Source organism: Rhincodon typus, chromosome 16, assembly GCF_021869965.1.
Source record: "Rhincodon typus isolate 14 chromosome 16, sRhiTyp1.1, whole genome shotgun sequence".
NCBI lineage: Eukaryota > Metazoa > Chordata > Chondrichthyes > Orectolobiformes > Rhincodontidae > Rhincodon > Rhincodon typus.
The window spans coordinates 24,266,983-24,285,290 of record NC_063347.1 but is presented as its reverse complement, the minus strand read 5'-3'; the positions used below and the strand labels follow the sequence as shown (position 1 = coordinate 24,285,290).

The window sequence follows — 18,308 nt, the reverse complement described above, 5'->3', positions numbered from 1 at the left end:
TACTATTTGTTAATGACTTTGATACAGAACTTTAAACATCTGAAATTTGTTCCCAAGAAGGAGTTAGCAAAGATAAAGGATGAGATTTTAACTCCTTGAAGTCTACCTATTTGGACAGATTTGAAATAAGGCATGTTGGTTAACTAACACTTTAGTTTTGAAAGCAGGAGATTGGTTAGCTCAGTTGGCTGGATGGCTGGATTGCAATGCAGATTGATGCCAACAGTGTAGGTTCAAATCCAGTACAGACTGTGGTTACTACGAAGGACTTTTTTTTTTCCCCCAAACATTCCCCTCACCTCCATGTGCTGACCTTGGGTTAAACTATTACCAGTTGTCTCTCTCTAATGAACAAGCAGCCCTATGGACTGTAGGGATGATGGCAACTTTATCTTTTATTGAAAGCCGACTTAAACTAACATACTTGTAAATGCTTCAAATAATAAACAGGGTTGTGTATCGACTGCAGTCACCCAGACTGCTGAGGTTCACAGTGGATTATTCGAGGTTCTATATTGATACTATTTTGAAAAATGCATAAGGAAGATATTCGCAGTAATTGTGCAAATTTGTGTTGATTAAAAATTATGTAGTCCAATTAATATATTCAGTGACATCTGTAGAAATGAGATGAAGTGAACTATTGGGTAGCTGTTAAATGTTTATTTATAAAACATGTAAGGTGCGGATATTTGGACATTCGTGATTAATGACTATAATTGAAAGATCTTTAGCAACGATTGAAAAAATTTTGGATGTGAATTATGTTAACTAAATTATCCTGTCGATGCAAAGTTGCAATCAGCAATGAGGTGCATTTTGTCTACAAGTCAACATAGTTTATTTAAACCACTATAAGTGGAAGGTTGAAGATTAACAATTGAGGCAGAGTTTGAGAAAAAGAATGACAACAATTCCAGAAATAACCACAAAATGAAAGAGGTTGTTGACTGGAGAAGTCAATGAGGGGATGTGATCCATTTGCCCAAAATGCAGAAACGTAATTACAACTTTTCATCAGAAATAAGTTTAATTTAGTGAGGTGTTGCATTTTGGAAAGGCAAATCAGGGCAGGACTTATATACTTAATGGTAAGGTCCTGGGGAGTGTTGCTGAGCAAAGAGCCTTGGAGTGCATGTTCATAGTTCCTTGAAAGTGGAGCTGCAGGTAGATGGATAGTGAAGAAGTCATTTGGTATACTTGCCTTTATTGGTCAGTGCATTGAGTATGGGAGTTGGGAGGTCATGTTGTGGCTGTACAGGACCTTGGTTAGGCCACTTTGGAATACTGCATGCAATTCTGGTCTCCCTGCCATAGGAAAGAGGTTGTAAAACTTGAAAAGGTTCAGAAAAGATTTACAAGATTGGAGGATTTGAGCTATTGGGAGAGGCTGAAAAGGCTGAGGCTATTTTCACTGGAGCACTGGAGGCTGAGGGGTGACCTTATAGAAGTTTATAAAATCATGAGGAGCATGGATAGGGTGAATAGCCAAGGTCTTTTTCCCAGTGCAGGGGTGCCCAAAACTAGAGGGCATAGGTTTAAGGTGAGAGAGGAAAGATTTAAAAGGGACCTAAAGGGCAACTTTTTCACCCAGAGGGTGGTGTGTGTATGGAATTATTTGCCAGAGGAAATGGTAGAGGTTGGTACAATTACAACATTTTAAAAGGCATCTGGACGAGTATATGAAAGGTTTAGAGGGACATGGGCCAAATGCTGACAAATGGGACTAGATTAATTTAGGATACCTGGTCGGCATGAACTGAAGGGTCTGTTTCCATGCTGAACAGCTCTGACTCTAATAGATATAAACAGGAAACTTAAAAATTGAGAACTACATCACAAAACAAGTAAAGCATTAACAATCCTTCATCAACATACAATATTGTAAGAATTGCCATTCAATGTGGAATACTGTGTTTGAAAACAAACTGCAGTTAATGTTGTATCATTTGACACCTTAGAAAATATTGGTTGATTGAGGCAGGAGTGGCAAATATATACGCAAATACGTGTAGCAATAATTGGGTGCTGGGTAGAACATGATATTTATAACCTCCTAGGGCCAAACTAAAGCTAACTATAGTAAACAAAATATAGTATTGATATTCTAGTTTTATTTGGTATACCAATGGATCAAAGGACCTTTTTATTTAAAAAAAAAGGACCTTTTTATTATTTTATTAAAAAGCTTTGTTGAGCTTTTTCCTGGGATAAAATTGCTGTAATTCTATAGATCATACATGGCCATTGGAAAGAAAGGCCTGTTGAGTCATCATCTCATTCCATGATTTTCTTGCAGTCTTCCATTTGGAAATACCAGTCTCTGTAGAATAAATACTTTGTTTGTCAGAATAAAACAAAGAACAAGTGCTGGCGCTCTAAAACAAAAAAAATACAGAAATTGCCAGAGAAACTCCAGTTTGGCAGCATCTATGAAGAGAAAACAGCATTAACACTTCGAGTCCAGTGATCCCTTTTCAGAACTGCTTGCAGCTGTAAAACCTTTTCCTAGCTGCTATCAATTCTGAAGATGGGTCACTGGACTCAAAACGTTAACACTGTTTTAATGGATGCTGCCAGACCTTCTGAGTTTCTCCAACAATTTCTGTTTTTGTTTGCAGTCGTCTGTTGGAATTATGGTGTTTTTTACTTTTCTTTTTACAGTATTCAAAAGTATTCTTGCTTAAATGGGGGAAAAATTATTATTTGACAAATTTTATCTGATTCAATTTAAAATTAAATGGGAAATTGAAATTATGATGTAATTTAATCTACTTTGTTTCCATTTCATTAAACTAATGTACATTTTTCAGCCAAATGGACTGAGTAATGTTTAGACATGAGGTGTTGCTTTTGTAGGTGTTATAAAAAGAATTACATGATTTTGACTGAGAAAGAAGCAAACATCACGCTATAGTAAGGACCTGGTCACAGCAGAACCATTCTAGGGCTAGAATTAATTTGGGAGGGAAAAACAATTTACTTCTTGTTGCTACTTGTTACACAGGGACCTCTGCTAAAGCTGCACAGTTTTGGAGTTGGGCAAGAACAACCGTAAGCCATTCTGCAGCCAAGTTGCTCACATTCTTGTGAAAGCATTCTCATAAATAGCACCTACAAAGATGACTCTTGTATGTTGAGCACTTTTTTACAACTAGTTGGTGTCTTCAGATGAGGTAGGGAGAAGATTGGAAGGAAGACAGTTCAAAATGAAAAGGAACAAATATTATGATATTTCCAACTAAGCTTTTCTTGTTTATTGTTTCTTGAGTTTAACCTCATTGTGACTGACTGCTACATGGCAAATATGAGGCTCTGCATTAGAGTTTCTAAATTGTCAATTGGCTAATAGGTGCTTCTGTTATATTTTTCCCAGGTCAGTTTTGATGCTGATGAGGGTCCTAAGGTTTACAATACGCTCAAGACCATATTAAAGCCAATCTTAGAAGACAAGCAAGCAAAACTTGCAGATTGTGAAGTTTCTAATAACTGTGCACAAAGTGTAGGTTTGTAGATTCACTGAGCAAGAACGTAAAACGTACAATTTTTCTGTTCCTGTTACCGTCCCCAAAAGATAGGGAGTATTTGAAAAACTATATTATAGAGCAGTGCACTATAATTAGGCAGTAAAATTTAGAATAAACTTCCGTTTCACACACTTAATTGTTGACAACATACATTTTACAAAAACAAGCTTTGTTTTAAAACAAGATGATGTATTATTGAGAAAAAAAACCTGCTCTATAACTTGCTCATTAAATATATGAACTGGCCACCAGTATTTAATGAGGTCTACTTGTTTAACATCTGCCATGATTTTAAAGTGCCATATATCAACATGGCAATATGTTGTGGTATTTTGAAGACATTTAGTGTTTACAGTCATATGGTATATTTTGTACTATACATACTTTTTATTTGTAAAATATTTTATTGCTTTCCGTGTCAAATGTTACATGTTTAATGCAATAATCCAATGTTACATAGAAAAATGAAAGTGTATTTGAAGAATATATGAAGAGAAAATTCTTGACAGTTTAGATCGTTTTTATGAAGTCCATTACCCAGCAACTGTGATTTATTCTAATGATAACATTCTTAGTGTATTTAAAAGTTCAACAAAATACATGTATTTGAGATATTAATAAATGTGTTAAAAATGTCTTGTGCTCAGAATACTATGTGCACAAACTTATCTATTTACTGAGAATACATTCTTCTCAAAGCATCACAAGCACTACTGAAATGGTTTATTGTTTGAACAGAGCTCCTGACATATCTTTTCGGAAAATAAGCACAATGGAAAGTTGATGTATGTTAATTTCACCTGATCTTAAGTGCTGGTATGTAAATTTTTTTTATTTGAGATATTATAATACAATTTGTTGCTTTATGTCAAAGGAATGTTAATCAGAATATAAACAGTGTAAGATATTGCGTAATTTTTCTATTTAATGTACATCATTTTTGTTTTCATTTGTCATGTGGTAGCACATTTTATAAAATAATCTATTGAGAATACATATATATCACCTGTTTTCACCTCCACTAAAGACACGTAGCTTGTCTCAGAGAAGGTAATATTGGTAATAAAGTTAAATGTACAGTTTCTGAAAATAGTAAGAATCAAAGAAAATCTGTTTCATTAGACCTGTGCAGAATTGTGGAATACACTTAAAATTTTAGTGGGACTTAAATTTGTGTTTTTATTATTTTTTTGGTTCTCTGCTCAGCTCCATTTGTAAAGTCCAACTTGTCTGCTTTGTGATCTGCTTATCCTCTTGGTGAGATGTCCTTCCTTCATCTTGTGAATCAATTTCAAAGTATTTACCCTTTATTTCAAAACCCTTCAATATCTCATTATAGCCTTTGTGATGTTTCCTAGCTAAACTACTCTGCACGTAATATCTTCTCTAATGATACAACTGATTTAAAAAAAATTAAAATGACCTACAGTATGGGATGAGAGGTAGAGTTGGAGAAATTGATGGAATTGAAGGTTGATAAATCCCCAGGGCCTGATAATCGACATCCAGAGTACTTAGGAAGTGGCTCAAGAAATAGTGAATGCATTGATCATCTTCCAGGATTCTTTAGATTCTGGAACAGTTCCTTCAGATTGGAAGGTAGCTAATGTAACTCCATTATTTTAAAAGGGAGGTAGAGAGAAAACATTCAGCAATAGACCAACGAGTCTGATGTCATTAGTAGGGAAGATGCTGGTGTCCATTATCAATGATTTTATAGCAAAGCACTTCAAAAGCAGTGGTAGAATCAAATACAGTCCACCTAGATTAGCAAAAAGGAAACCATGCTTGACAAATATTCAGGAATTCTTTAAGGATGGACCTAGTAGAGCTCCACACAGGAGATTAATATGTTAAGAAAACACACGAAATTGGAGGTGGTGTATTGAGATGGATAGGAGATTGGTTAGCAGACAGGAAACAAAACGTAGGGATAAACATGAATCAGAGATAGTAGGAACTGCAGATGCTGGAGAATCCGAGACAACAAGGTGCAGGGCTGGATGAACACAGCAGGCCAAGCAGCATCATAGGAGCAGAAAGGCTGACGTTTCGGGCCTAGACCCTTCATCAGAAAAGGGGGAGGGGAAGGGGGTTCTGAAATAAATAGGAAGAGAGTGGGAGGCGGATAGAAGATGGATATCCAACGCATCATCCTCCGACACTTCCGCCATCTGCAATCCGACCCCACCACCAAAGACATCTTTCCCTCCCCACCCTTATCTGCTTTCCGGAGGGACCACTCTCTCCGTGACTCCCTTGTTCGCTCCACACTCCCCTCCAGCCCCACCACACCCGGCACTTTTCCCTGCAACCGCAGGAAGTGCTACACTTGCCCCCATACCTCCTCCCTCACCCCCATCCCAGGCCCCAAGAAGACTTTCCACATCAAGCAGATGTTCACCTGCTCATCTGCCAATGTGGTATACTGCATCCGCTGTACCCGGTGTGGCTTCCTCTACATCGGGGAAACCAAGCGGAGGCTCGGGGATCGCTTTGCAGAACACCTACGCTCGGTTCGCAATAAACAACTGCACCTCCCAATCGCGAACCATTTCAACTCCCCCTCCCATTCCTCAGACGACATGTCCATCCTGGGCCTCCTGCAGCGCCACAACGATGCCACCCGAAGGTTGCAGGAACAGCAACTCATTCTGCTTGGGAACCCTGCAGCCCAATGGTATCAATGTGGATTTCACAAGGTTCAAAATCTCCCCTCCCCCTACTGCATCCCAAAACCAGTCCAGCTCGTCCCCGCCTCCCTAACCTGTTCTTCTTCCTCCCACCTATCCCCTCCTCCCACTTCAAGCCGCACCCCCATCTCCTACCGACTAACCTCATCCCGCCCCCTTGACCTGTCTGTCCTCCCTGGATTGACCTATCCCCTCCCTAACTCCCCACCTACACTCACCTTTACTGGCCCCATCCCCGCCTCTTCGACCTGTTTGTTTCCTCTCCACCTATCCTCTCCTCTATCCATCTTCTATCCGCTTCCCACTCTCTTCCTATTTATTTCAGAACCCCCTTCCCCTCCCCCTTTTCTGATGAAGGGTCTAGGCCCGAAACGTCAGCCTTTCTGCTCCTCTGATGCTGCTTGGCCTGCTGTGTTCATCCAGCCCTGCACCTTGTTGTCTCTTGTAGGGATAAACAAGTCTTTTTCTGAATGGCGGGAAATGATTAGTGGGGTACCACAGGAATCGGTGCCAAGACTACAGTTATTCTCAATGTATGTTAATGATAAAGATGAGGGAAACAAACATCTCAATTTGCAGATGGCACAAAGCTGGGTGGTAGGGTGTGCTGTGAGGAACTGCAAGCTAATATCCTTCCTCACTATTGCATTAATTTCCTCTTTAACCAGAAATGCAACTCCACTGCCTTTTCCTTTTTGTCTGTCTGTCTCGTATACTGAATACCCCTGAATGTTCACTTCCCATGCCAGATCAGTCTGAAGCCATGTCTCTGTACTCCTGACTATATCATCCTGTTTTCATCTATTTGGTTAATTAATTCATCGCTTTATTGCGAATGCTGAGTGCATTAAGGCACAAAGCCTTGAGGCTTGTCTTTTTTGCATTATTGGCCTGTTCCCAATGTTTTTCTCTGTGGCTGTGTTTAATCCTGGCTCTTGATTTCCGTGTCTATCACTTTTTTTATGTTCTGGTCCTTGATTCCCTTCCTTTGACTCCTTGCATAGGTTCCTATCACCCCACCATTCTAGTTTACAGCAACCCAATCTCACTAGCAGATATATCCCCTAGGACATCTGTAATATATACAGTTTATACTGGTCCCATCTTCCCTCAGAAGCAGTCTTAGTGACTCAGGAATCTGAAACCCTCCCCTCATACCATCTCTTCAGCCACATATTCATCTGATAGATCATCTGCTTCTGCTCTAATTAGCACATGGTACTGATATTGAGATCACTACCTCTTGAGGTCCTATTTGTCAACTTTTTGCGAACTTCTAACATATGCGCGCGCGCACACACACAGACACACACACACACACACATATCCCTCTCTCTATCTTGCTTTGTCTCACTCAGGATACACCCTCTCTACTGTTTGTCAGTAAGCAGTTCTAGTATGAAGACACGATGACAGCCATGCAGTGTGGAAGTCCTTGTCAGAGATGGTCAAGGGATAAATGTTCTTGATGGATTGTTATTGAAGTGGAAAAATCCACGCCACAGTTGTCTGACCTGTACCACCATGATTTGCAGCCCTAATCTCACTGATTCATAAGCCGTTGTCTGTTGCACATCAGTGATAGTCCTAGGCTTGTACTTGCTATGACAATGGGTCATAGTCCTGAATGTCTAACAGCATATTGAACTTCTAAATAAGACAATTATTTGGTTAACACTAACACAGAGAGAAAAAGATATATAAACCAAAGAAGTGTAGGAACGTGAATTGAGGGCTTAATTCTGTGATTGCATGAAATGTTCCTGTGTGGATTATACACTGTCTTGAGAGAAACTAGGGAATGTTGAATCTGAGGGTGTCTGGAAACTTCAGATGGTTACTTCAAAGGAAGAGGTGAAATGCAAAAACTGAATTGTTATCTCATGTGATTGCAGATTAATAAAGGCTGGTTACAAACGCAACAGAAATCTTTTTCTCTTAAGAGTTATATTCCAGACTGTGGACATGATGAGAAATGAAAGCATTTCTGGGCAAAACAAGTTTGTGCTTTCCCTTCTCGGGAACAATGAGAGAGGGCTTTTTTCTTTTTTTTGAAAAAAGCTGCAATCTTGGGACTCGGTGTGCTATTCTGTGGGGCTAGTGTGCATTGTGAAGATCACAGCTGAAGAACATCAACTAGGCAGCCTTGCACTTGCAAATAAAAGAAAGTCTTTCATCGATTGCTAGGAGGATGTTAAAAATCAGCAAAACCGTATCTAAGAAAACTGAAAAATTTCCTTTGGTTAACTTGAAGAACCAAGAATCTCTATTCAAATTGCTTATCTGCTGAGGTCAGCATGACTAGAACTACACAACTTTCATGGCTGCGGTATTTTACCATCTTACTCCTAGCGGACAAGCCAAAGACTGATGTTGATATATTTTTGCTAATTGTTTGCGCTTTCTTCACTTTTCACTTCTAGTCTGTGTGTTGTATTTTTTATGTTAATGTTTTATTAACTAATATGCTCCCTTTTCTTAATCCAAGAAACCCTAGTTAAATTGGCTCCATTTAAAACATAAGTAATTGGAAGTGGGAAAGGCATCCCTTGCCTTAAGTTAACCTTGTTGCAACCAACTGGGATGAAGGGGTGATTAAATAATGGGAAGCCAGTACCCCTCTCCACACCTGGGAGTATCAATGATATCAGGCATCCAGAATCATAATGAATTGGGAATCATTCCCTAGGGATTGATTTGTAACAGAGCCCCATTCCTTCCCTGCTATTACTGTCATAGCTCTGATCTAACATCATTTCCCTGTACGGCCGATTGACCAGTAAACAGTACACCTCATAAGAGAATGGCAACCCAATACAACATGCCCAGTTTTTCAGTTAATATCTGCTGTGAAAAAAATCCCCTGTGGCTGCCATTGACTTCCATTGAACCCCAAAGCACAATTTTCAGGCATTGCCATACTAACCAAACCTTCTGAACCTTAAGAATCTCCTTGGGCCAGGACATTGATACCTGAATGTATTTTGTGGCCCTACATTACCCCATCATCCAAATATCTTATATAGATCATTATGGCTTCTGTTCCAGCGAGGTCTTCCTATGTAGAAACACTGTACCCATTTACCTTTTTTCCCTCACCTACAACTTGATTTCCTGTCTTCCTTTCCCTTTTGTTTCTCCTCCTGTTTACTATGGCACTGTATATCTTCATATGGCATCATCTCTTTCTCCCTCATCAAGAACAATACCTTCTGTTACAATTTATTTATTTGGTTGAGAATGGGCAGTCATTAAGGTCTTTGGGTTCTGCAAATGATTGTTCCTGCCTCTTGGCCGGTAGAGAATGTAGGAGATCAATCCAGAATTGGAAAAATTGATCAATTTTGCTTCCGATTCCTACCTTGCTCTCACCTTTACCTGGTTCAACTTTGACACCTCTCTTCCCTCCCTTGACATCTCTGTCCCCATTCTGCGACAGGCTGGCCAGCAATATCAATTACAAACATGCCAATGCCCATAGTTACCTCAAATGTCTATTCTCACACCCTGTTTCTTGTAACAACTCCATTTCATTCTCCTAGTTTCGCTGTCTCCATCGCATCTGTTCTAATGATGCCACCTTCCACAGGGAGGGTCTCAGAAATGTCCTTTATCATTAACTGATGAATCTCCATCACTGTGGTTGACAGGGCTGTCAGGCATGCCTGACAGATTTCCTGCACTTCTGCCCTCAATCCCATTCTCACCCCTCCCACAATGATGATAGGGTTTCCTTGTTCTCCCTTTCCACCGCACCAGCATCGGATCCAAATGATTATAGACTACTATTTCTCCACCTCCAGTGGGATGCCACCACCAGAAGAACACTCTCCACCCACCCTTATCAGCATTCCCCAGGGACTAAACCTTCTGGAACTCCCTGATCCACTTCTCTTCCTCTCTCAACAGCTCCTCACATGCCCATGACATCTTCCCATGCAATCACAGAAGGTGCAACACTTGTCCATTTACCTCCTTCCTCCTCACTGTCTGAAGCTTCAAACATACCTTCCAGGTGAAACAATAGTTTATCTGCCCTTCATTCAATCTCTTGTACTGTATTAGTTGCTCACAATGCGGTCTCCTCTACACTGGGGAGATGAAATGCAGACTGGGTGACCACTTTGTAGAATGCCTACATTCTATCCATAAAAGTGATCCTAAGCTTCCAACTGCATGTACTTCAACACACTGTGTTCACTGGCTGCCATTTTTAGGCCTGCTGGAGTGCTCCAGTGAAGCTCCATGCAAGCTGTACGAACAACACCTCATCTTCCACCTAGTTACCTTGAGCCCTCAGGACTCAACAATTAACAGTTTCAGAATGTGAATACGCTTCTCTAAGTCCATTACCCACTTCCACATCCTGGGATGGTGTTCTGTATGGGCTGCTCTGAGCAAAGCTTACCAAACCCATCTTCAACCATCTACACTTCTCGTCAGCACCCATTTAAAATTTATCTCCCTCTTAGCTTATCATCGGTCCCTTTATTTTCCTCTCCTTTTTTCCTCTGTCTCGGCACTCTCCATTATATTTTACTCACTACCCTGCCCTTCCAACCCCATCCCCTTCCCATCAGCATAAATACCATCATTTCCAAGCTGCTTTCACTTTTGACAAAGGATCACTGGATTCAAATGTTAACTGTTTTTTTTTTCTCTCTACAGATGCTGCCAGACCGGCTAAGTTTCTCCAGGACTTTCTGTTTTTGTTTTTTTTTTTTCTTATTTTGAGTTTTAAATATTCCGATTATGAATAAGCATCAGTTCTCACACAGGCCTTTCCTATTGGCACAGCTGAGAAAGGAAGCTTTGCACAGGCATAATTTGAATGTAAATCCAATCTTTTTTTTTTAAAAAAGTCCCTTTATTGGGCACTTACTGTACTCAGCAAGTTGAAGAGGTGTCACTGTTGGGCAATTGAATACTTTTTTTTAAAAAAAACTTTTCCTGTCATCTAGTGTCTGCAGTAAGCATTTTTAGGTCAGGTTGGCCATAATACCTTAACTCTTGGCTCAACTCCAAACTCAATTGAGTATCTCCCAAAATGTTTGGATTCCTTTTTGTCAACTTTGTGAATGTGTCAATCTTTGTTGTTTATTCCAAACAGTTTTGCACTATAAAATCCCAATTACCAGCAACTCCGTTATAACTACTCATTCATTCTGCAAAAGACCCATACAGACAGAAGAGAACATTTTGATTGATCTAATGGAAGCTGCATTCACATCTAGTCCAAAAGCAAGAAGGGATTTTGAGGTAAACTATGCTACAGAACCAGAAACTGTATTGTACTGCAGTCTGGCTTAATGCTAAACGTTCTATAAATATGGCTCAATAGCAGCATCCTCGCCATTTGAGTCACAAAGTTTAGGATTCAGGCCTTGGAATTAATCTGAAATCCTGCATGTGCTTCTTTGGATTGGCTGTCTTTTGGATATCTTAAATGGAGACGTTCCTACCTGCTCCACTACATAGAGAAATCCCATTGTAGTATTTGTTTGGTCAACATTTATCCTGCAGTCAGTATCCTGAAAAGCAGAGTAACTGCTCATTATCTTATTCCCTGTTTGTGGGGCTTTTCAGTGTACACATTGGTGACTATTTTCTTTCTTAATAGTGATTATATTTTAGAAAACTTCATTGCTGCAAGGTACTTTAAAATAGTAACAGTAGAAAGCTCCACGTGCAGTAAATTGCAAATTTTTGAAACATTTTAAATTATTTTATTGTTTCAATGGCACTTGAAATGTATGTATGATATTAATTCTACTAATGAACAAAACCAGTGACAGTTACACATGTTGTCAACATGTTGACTGATTTAAAATGAAAAATTACCAATTTAATATGCAAAAAGAAGAAGAAAGGATTCAAAAATTTGTAAGATACAGGAAAGAGGCTGACCTGTACATCTCGGCAGCTGAATGATCTGATAGATCTACATCTGACTGCTGTGAATTTTTGGAGTAGTTTAGGGAGGGGATGGGGCTTATGAAAAATCATTTGTGTAACCCCAGCTGCCCAAAAATAGCATTTCAATGACATATCTTAAAAGTTATTTGAAGAAATTGCATAATTGCTTCCAAAGTAAATGAGTTGCCTTTGCAAAATGCAGAAGGAGATGGTGTTTGGACATTGGAGTGCTCTATTTTAAGCACACTCTGCTGAGACTGTGGATGCAATCATCTGTAGAAAGGTCACAATTTAGACATTCCAAGTCGAGTTAAAACAGAAAGAAATTAATATATGTAGCATTTTTCAACTGTTGGTTTACCAAATAACAGCATTATTTGAGAAGGACTCTTCAAAAAGTTCTAATTTATCTTGCTATTTAAAGACACAATACTGTATGTAAATGTTCCTAAAATAATGCCAGATTTTGATTTTTAAAAGAAAAGAACCCTATAAATGTTGTCACTTTTACCAATGTAATACCGAGGCATATTTTGTGCCCAGGAAAATGTGTTATTGAACTGAATGTTTTGTGGCTTAGGGGTTTGTTGAAATGCATAACTCTTCAAATCATGGTTTAAACATGAAATCAGCTCACAAGGGCTTAATTTACTTCACAGGCAGCATGTTTCTGGTGCTCAGTATTTCTGTCATTTAAACAAACTTAGTCTCACTTAGTTTCTTCTTTAGGGAAGATCAAGTAAACCTCAAAACTTCACAATTGCCAGATTGAAAAGTTATTCTTGTACTGTTCTATTATGTTGAAGGAGCGTGATTGGGATTATAATGATCAATGAATAGATGCATATACTTGCACAAAACTGCAAACCACCATACGCAAAAAGCTAAATCCAAATATCCAAAACAGTAGACCATCCGTCATCAAAAAAAATTCACAATGCATCACAAAAGTCCAATTTTCTTTATATAAAAATATGACACAGCTCCATTTGCTAAAGTTCAATACACAAAAATTCAAGACTGCTTTGTATAAAAGTCTGAACCCCATACACCAAAATGTAAGACCCCAAAACCTAATTGTCCAAACTGTAGTCACAAAAGATTTCAATTTACCCCAAAGCTTGATATTTTATAAGCTTTAGCTCTTTAAATTTCCTGAACATAGAATGGTATATGAAGTGCAAAAGATAAAATTCAGATTGACATAAACATATCTCATAGGGAACACACTTTTCCAGTTACAGGAAATTTAAAATTGAGCAGATAACAAAATTGCTTTTGTGCATAAAACCACATAATGTGAAAGAAATCATCATTTTAACTTAGGTCAACAACACATACATGTATAAAACCACTCAAAAAAAAAACTCTCAACACCTCTCTCTTTACAAGGTGCTGCTCCATCTGCAATTTCCATTTTCTCTTCTTGCTCCTTCCTTTCCAGGTCCCTAAATATCTTTTTCATTAAAATGCATGGCCATCTTATCTGTAGCTACATGTTTGAATCTCTTCAGTGTGGTTTCTGACATGCCAGAATATTAAGCAGCAGATCAGATGATTTCTTTTGTGTGTATTATTTTCCCATTGCATTGTTTTCGACCTTGACAAGCTCAATTAGATCACCCTCCCCATTTTCCAACTAAGTAGGACTATCATTGTTTGATTCCTTCTTATATGTCTAACCATACAGATAATTTCCAGAAATGGCTTATCTTCCAACCCTTGAACTGTTATCTCTGATGTGGAACAAGGTTTTTCCACACCATAACTTATGGCTATGGTTGCTGAAGCAATTTGACGCTTGGAAAATCAAATGCTAGACAGTAGAAATTTGAAAGTATTGATGCAGCAGGAAATAAAGTTCAAAGAGTGTATGGGGTTGTTAGTGGTGAGGGATACAAAGACGTAAATGGGATGGTCTTGCCTTTGAGTTAATGTAATACAGAGACCTCAACTAGTTCAAAGCTTTGACTGTGAATACGGGTATTTCTGCTATAAAGTGTATTTTGTTAACGCGAATTGGCTGTAACGCGTTTGAATAGTGAACACTGTTTGGATAACGCACACTTTCTATTGTACAGTATAACAATTTCCTTATAATGTGATTTTCTATGGCTATTTCCTATAGTGCGAAGTCACACTGGAACGCAACTATTGCATTATAGGAGAAATACCTGTATCCATATTTTTTCAGGATTTTTTTTTTTGCTCAGTAGAATTAGCCATTTATATAGCATGATTACGCTTGTAGATCTTTGCGTTATGGTGAACTAGTACCCCGTTTTGTTTTATAATCTTAGAAATGTAAGTCTGGAAGGGAATCATTTGCATCAGCACCAGTACAATATTTCAACAGACCTGTGTACTGCGATGTCTTGTATTTCAATACTTTTATACAATTTTAGTTATTTAGTTCTTAAATGTTGCAGTTGACTTGGTGTCAATAGTAGTTATGGTAATACAACCATATTCTAATAATCCACTTGTGAAAAATAATTATTTAGCCTCCTTATTTTTGCTACATTCATCTTAGATGATTCATTAGCTAGTCAAAATTATCTTTCCTGATTATCCTCTCAAGTCCTTTCGTAACCAAAATTTTTTGAGAAGATTTGTAGCTTAGGTTATGGATGAGGTTGTAGACTTGCTCACCAAGCCTGTGTGTTTGATTGCAGATGTTTTGTCACCCTGCTGGGGAACATTGTCTGTGCGCCTCTGGTGAAGCGTTGGTGTTCTGTCCTGGTTGCTATTTATATGCCTCACTTTGTTGGAGTGGTTGGTATCACTTCCGGTTCTGTTTTTCAGTGGTTTGTATATTGGGTCCAGTTCAATGTGTTTGTTGATGGAGTTCCGGTTGGAATGCCAGGCCTCTAGGATTATTGCATGAGACAATACATCCATAATGACACAAGCCAAACAGAGACATGCCATTCCTGGATGCCTGGCATTCCAACCGGAATAAACATATTGAACTGGACCCGATTATACAAACCACTGAAAAACACAGAACCGGAAGTAATACCAACCACCCCAGCAAAGTGACGTATATAAATAAAAAGTGGGACAGAACACCAACGTTTCACTGGAGGTGCACTGACTATGTTACCTAGCAGGGTGATGAAACGTCTGCAATCAAACATACCGGCTCGGCGAGCAAGTCTACAACCTCCTTTCATAACCATTGAACGCAATTCTCTGGAAACCTCCTTTGCTCTAGAAATAGAAACTTGAAACATTTATACAATTAAGAGCATAGTGTTGTCGAAATTTGCAGGACATTTTTGAAAGAATAGTTGTGCTTAGTCCCACATCCCTGCTTTTTATCTGTAACTCTGCAAATTCATCATCCTCAATTATTTTAAAATTATTGATAAATTTTTACTACCTCTTACCAATTATTTTGAATCTATGACTTCTAATTATTGATCCGCTCTTGTCGAGGGAATACATTTTCTCTATCTATCCTACTTCTTATCATCTTGAAGCTCTTTAGCAGTTCACCTCTTAACATTCTCTGGCTCAAAGAAAGCAGTCCTAACTTTCTCAAGCTCTACTCATTACTGATGAAGACTTCAGTTATAAGATCCTGGTAAATGATCCCTATACAGTTTCTAAGGGCTTTAGATTTTTCCCCTGTCTGTTGCCCTGAATTATCCATAATATGCAGGTGAAACCTAACTAGTGATTTATAAAGGTTATATCCTGATCTCTCTTTATTCTAACTCTCTTAGAACTAGTAGCCAATGTTACCCACCCTATCAAATTGCAGTGAAACATTTTAAGGTTCTGTAATTTTATTTTATGTGTGGTGTAATCATAATTAATCTGGAATGCATCTTTTCTATGTTTTTCCATTATGCGATAGCCAGAACTGCACAATACCCCAGCTGTGGCCTAACCAATTTCTTTGATTCATCCTTACCTCCTTCCATTCTGTGCCCTATTACTATATCAAGATAGGTCAATACACAGGTTTCAACCATATATGACCACCCCCCCTCCCTGAGCCCAGTATATCTCACCATAAAGCAAAACACTTGCATACAAGTGCTGGACTGGTTTCAAAGTCTAAAAGTTTCATTTGTCCATTATTCAGTGTGAAACAAAGAAATTGGATGCATCCCATTTGGGATGGATAATGTTATTGAGGAAAGTAATTTTGGAAATTGCAGAGGCTGTAGCCACAATCTTCCAGTGCTTCCCAGATATTATGATGTTGGCAAGAGACTGGATAGTTCTAACTGTTAAAAGACAGGGGAATAAACTGGCAACAGAATTGGTCAGACTAACTTCCATGGTGAAGACACTGAAACTAATAATCCAAAGCAAAATTAAATTGACAGTGGTAAAGTTTGACATGCTGAGAAACCGTTTGGTACGTGGGATTAATGTTGCAACCATGCAAAAGCACCTACTAGCTGAAGTATTCCAATGGAAGTGGACACCCTTGCTGGGCTGAGTGAGTTGGGGGAACACCACCTGAGTGATGGCAATTGCAAAGCCTTACTCGTCCATATCCTGAACAGAGGGACTCCAAGTCAGCCCACAGCAAAGCTAATCCTGAGTGAAACGGTTAAAATTTTCTCAAGGATTTGGGCTGGCAAGCCAATTTAGTTGCTGCCGGTATGTAGACCCGAGACAGCAGAAGTCCTATTGGACCTAAATTGAGTAGGAGGACACGGAGCCCAGTATCCAGGAGAGTACATACCCTGGAACGGCCACCTACTTCTGCTAAATTGCTTGACAAAATCCAAATTAGAATTAATCAAAATAAATGTCTGGTTATATGGTCACCCGGCTGTAACAGAGGTCGACACTGCCGTAGTTGTTTCAGTGATCATAGACTCCAACCCTTAAGTTTGTGCATCACCTTGGCTAGACTGAGAACCTAAATTGGGGAACGTTTATAGACTAAGGGTACAACTTCAGTTCTAGTCTCTTATAAGAAGTATCACTGATTGCAGTAAAAGGCTTGGGCAAAATTGGTTGAAAAAGAGTCACGTAGACCGGTTTAACATTTTTCAATTAGAAAATGGTTACCTGAGTGAAGTCCTAATTAAATACCCAGAAGTTTTTAAGGAAGGTTTAGGGACTAGCAAAGGAGCCAAGGCCACGTTTCATGTTGACCAGGAAGCAATTCCACAATTCTGCAAGAGTTGCTCAATGCCACTTGCCTCGTGGGCAAAAGTAGAGCAGAAATCGGAAGATTGGAAAGCGAAGGAATTATCAAACCAGTCCAATTTGAGGAATGGGCAGCACCAGTCGTACTGATTGTGAAGCCCTGACTGGTTGGTTTGCCTTTGTGGAAATTTTAAACAAATGGTAAACCATTTTTTGCAGCTGGATAAGTACCCAATCCCTTGCACAGAGGATTTAATATGCAAATCTGGCAGAGGGTGCTGTGCTTCACGAGGCTAGAAATGAGCTACGTGTACTTGCAGTTGTGTTAGATAAGGATTCCCAGCAGTGTGCTACAGTTAATACCGATAAAGGTTTGTTTCAAGAGATGAGACTACCATTTTGGGGTATCACCACCCTGTGCAATGTTTCAGCAGACACTGGCAAATGTTTTACAAGATTACCTCAGGTCGCTATTTATCTGGATGACATGCTAATAACAGGGAAGATCAATAAGGAGCACTTGAAGAACTTGGACATAGTCCTTAGATATTTTTCCCAGATGGGCGTATGCCCCAGAGTGGAAAAATGTGTTCAAGACACCCCTAGTGACCTACTTATGCTACAGAGTCAAGACTGGGTTACACCTGTTGGAAGATAAAGTGAGTGCAATCAAAGGTGCCCCGAACCCCATGTCTCTATGGAGCTTATGGGCTGGTGAACTATAATTGAAAGTTCATACATAATGTGGCCTCCATCAACTCATTAAAAAATGGCTCAGCCTTGGAAATGGTTGCATAGCCAAGTCATAGCATTCAGGAAAGTGAAGAAACAGCTATCATCCTCTAAGATGATGGCAGACTATGATCACAAAAAAATCTGGTATTGAGAGAGTAGGAACTGTCGATGCCGGATAATGTGAGATAACCAGGTGTAGAGCTGAATGAACACAGCAGGCCAAGCTGCATCAGAGGAGCAGGAAAGCTGACGTTTCGGGTCTAGACCCTTCTTCAGAAATCATTTCTGAAGAAGGGTCTAGACCCGAAACGTCAGC

General features: G+C 39.2%; 1 protein-coding gene across 5 annotated transcripts in view; it reads left to right on the top strand.

The window, feature by feature from the left end:
- Nucleotides 1-18,308, top strand: part of ptpdc1b (protein tyrosine phosphatase domain containing 1b) — a 145,536-nt gene that overhangs the window by 106,381 nt on the left and 20,847 nt on the right. For 3 of the 5 annotated variants that reach the window (XM_048606758.1, XM_048606759.1, XM_048606757.1), the window contains one exon: nucleotides 3,377-3,898. In XM_048606758.1, the coding sequence (XP_048462715.1) occupies nucleotides 3,377-3,514 (138 nt within the window). In that variant the 3' untranslated portion in view covers nucleotides 3,515-3,898. Of the gene's footprint in view, nucleotides 1-3,376; nucleotides 3,899-4,265; nucleotides 4,344-10,888; nucleotides 10,919-18,308 lie in introns of those variants that run through there. The other 2 variants (XR_007263921.1, XR_007263920.1) reach the window with 2 other exon arrangements.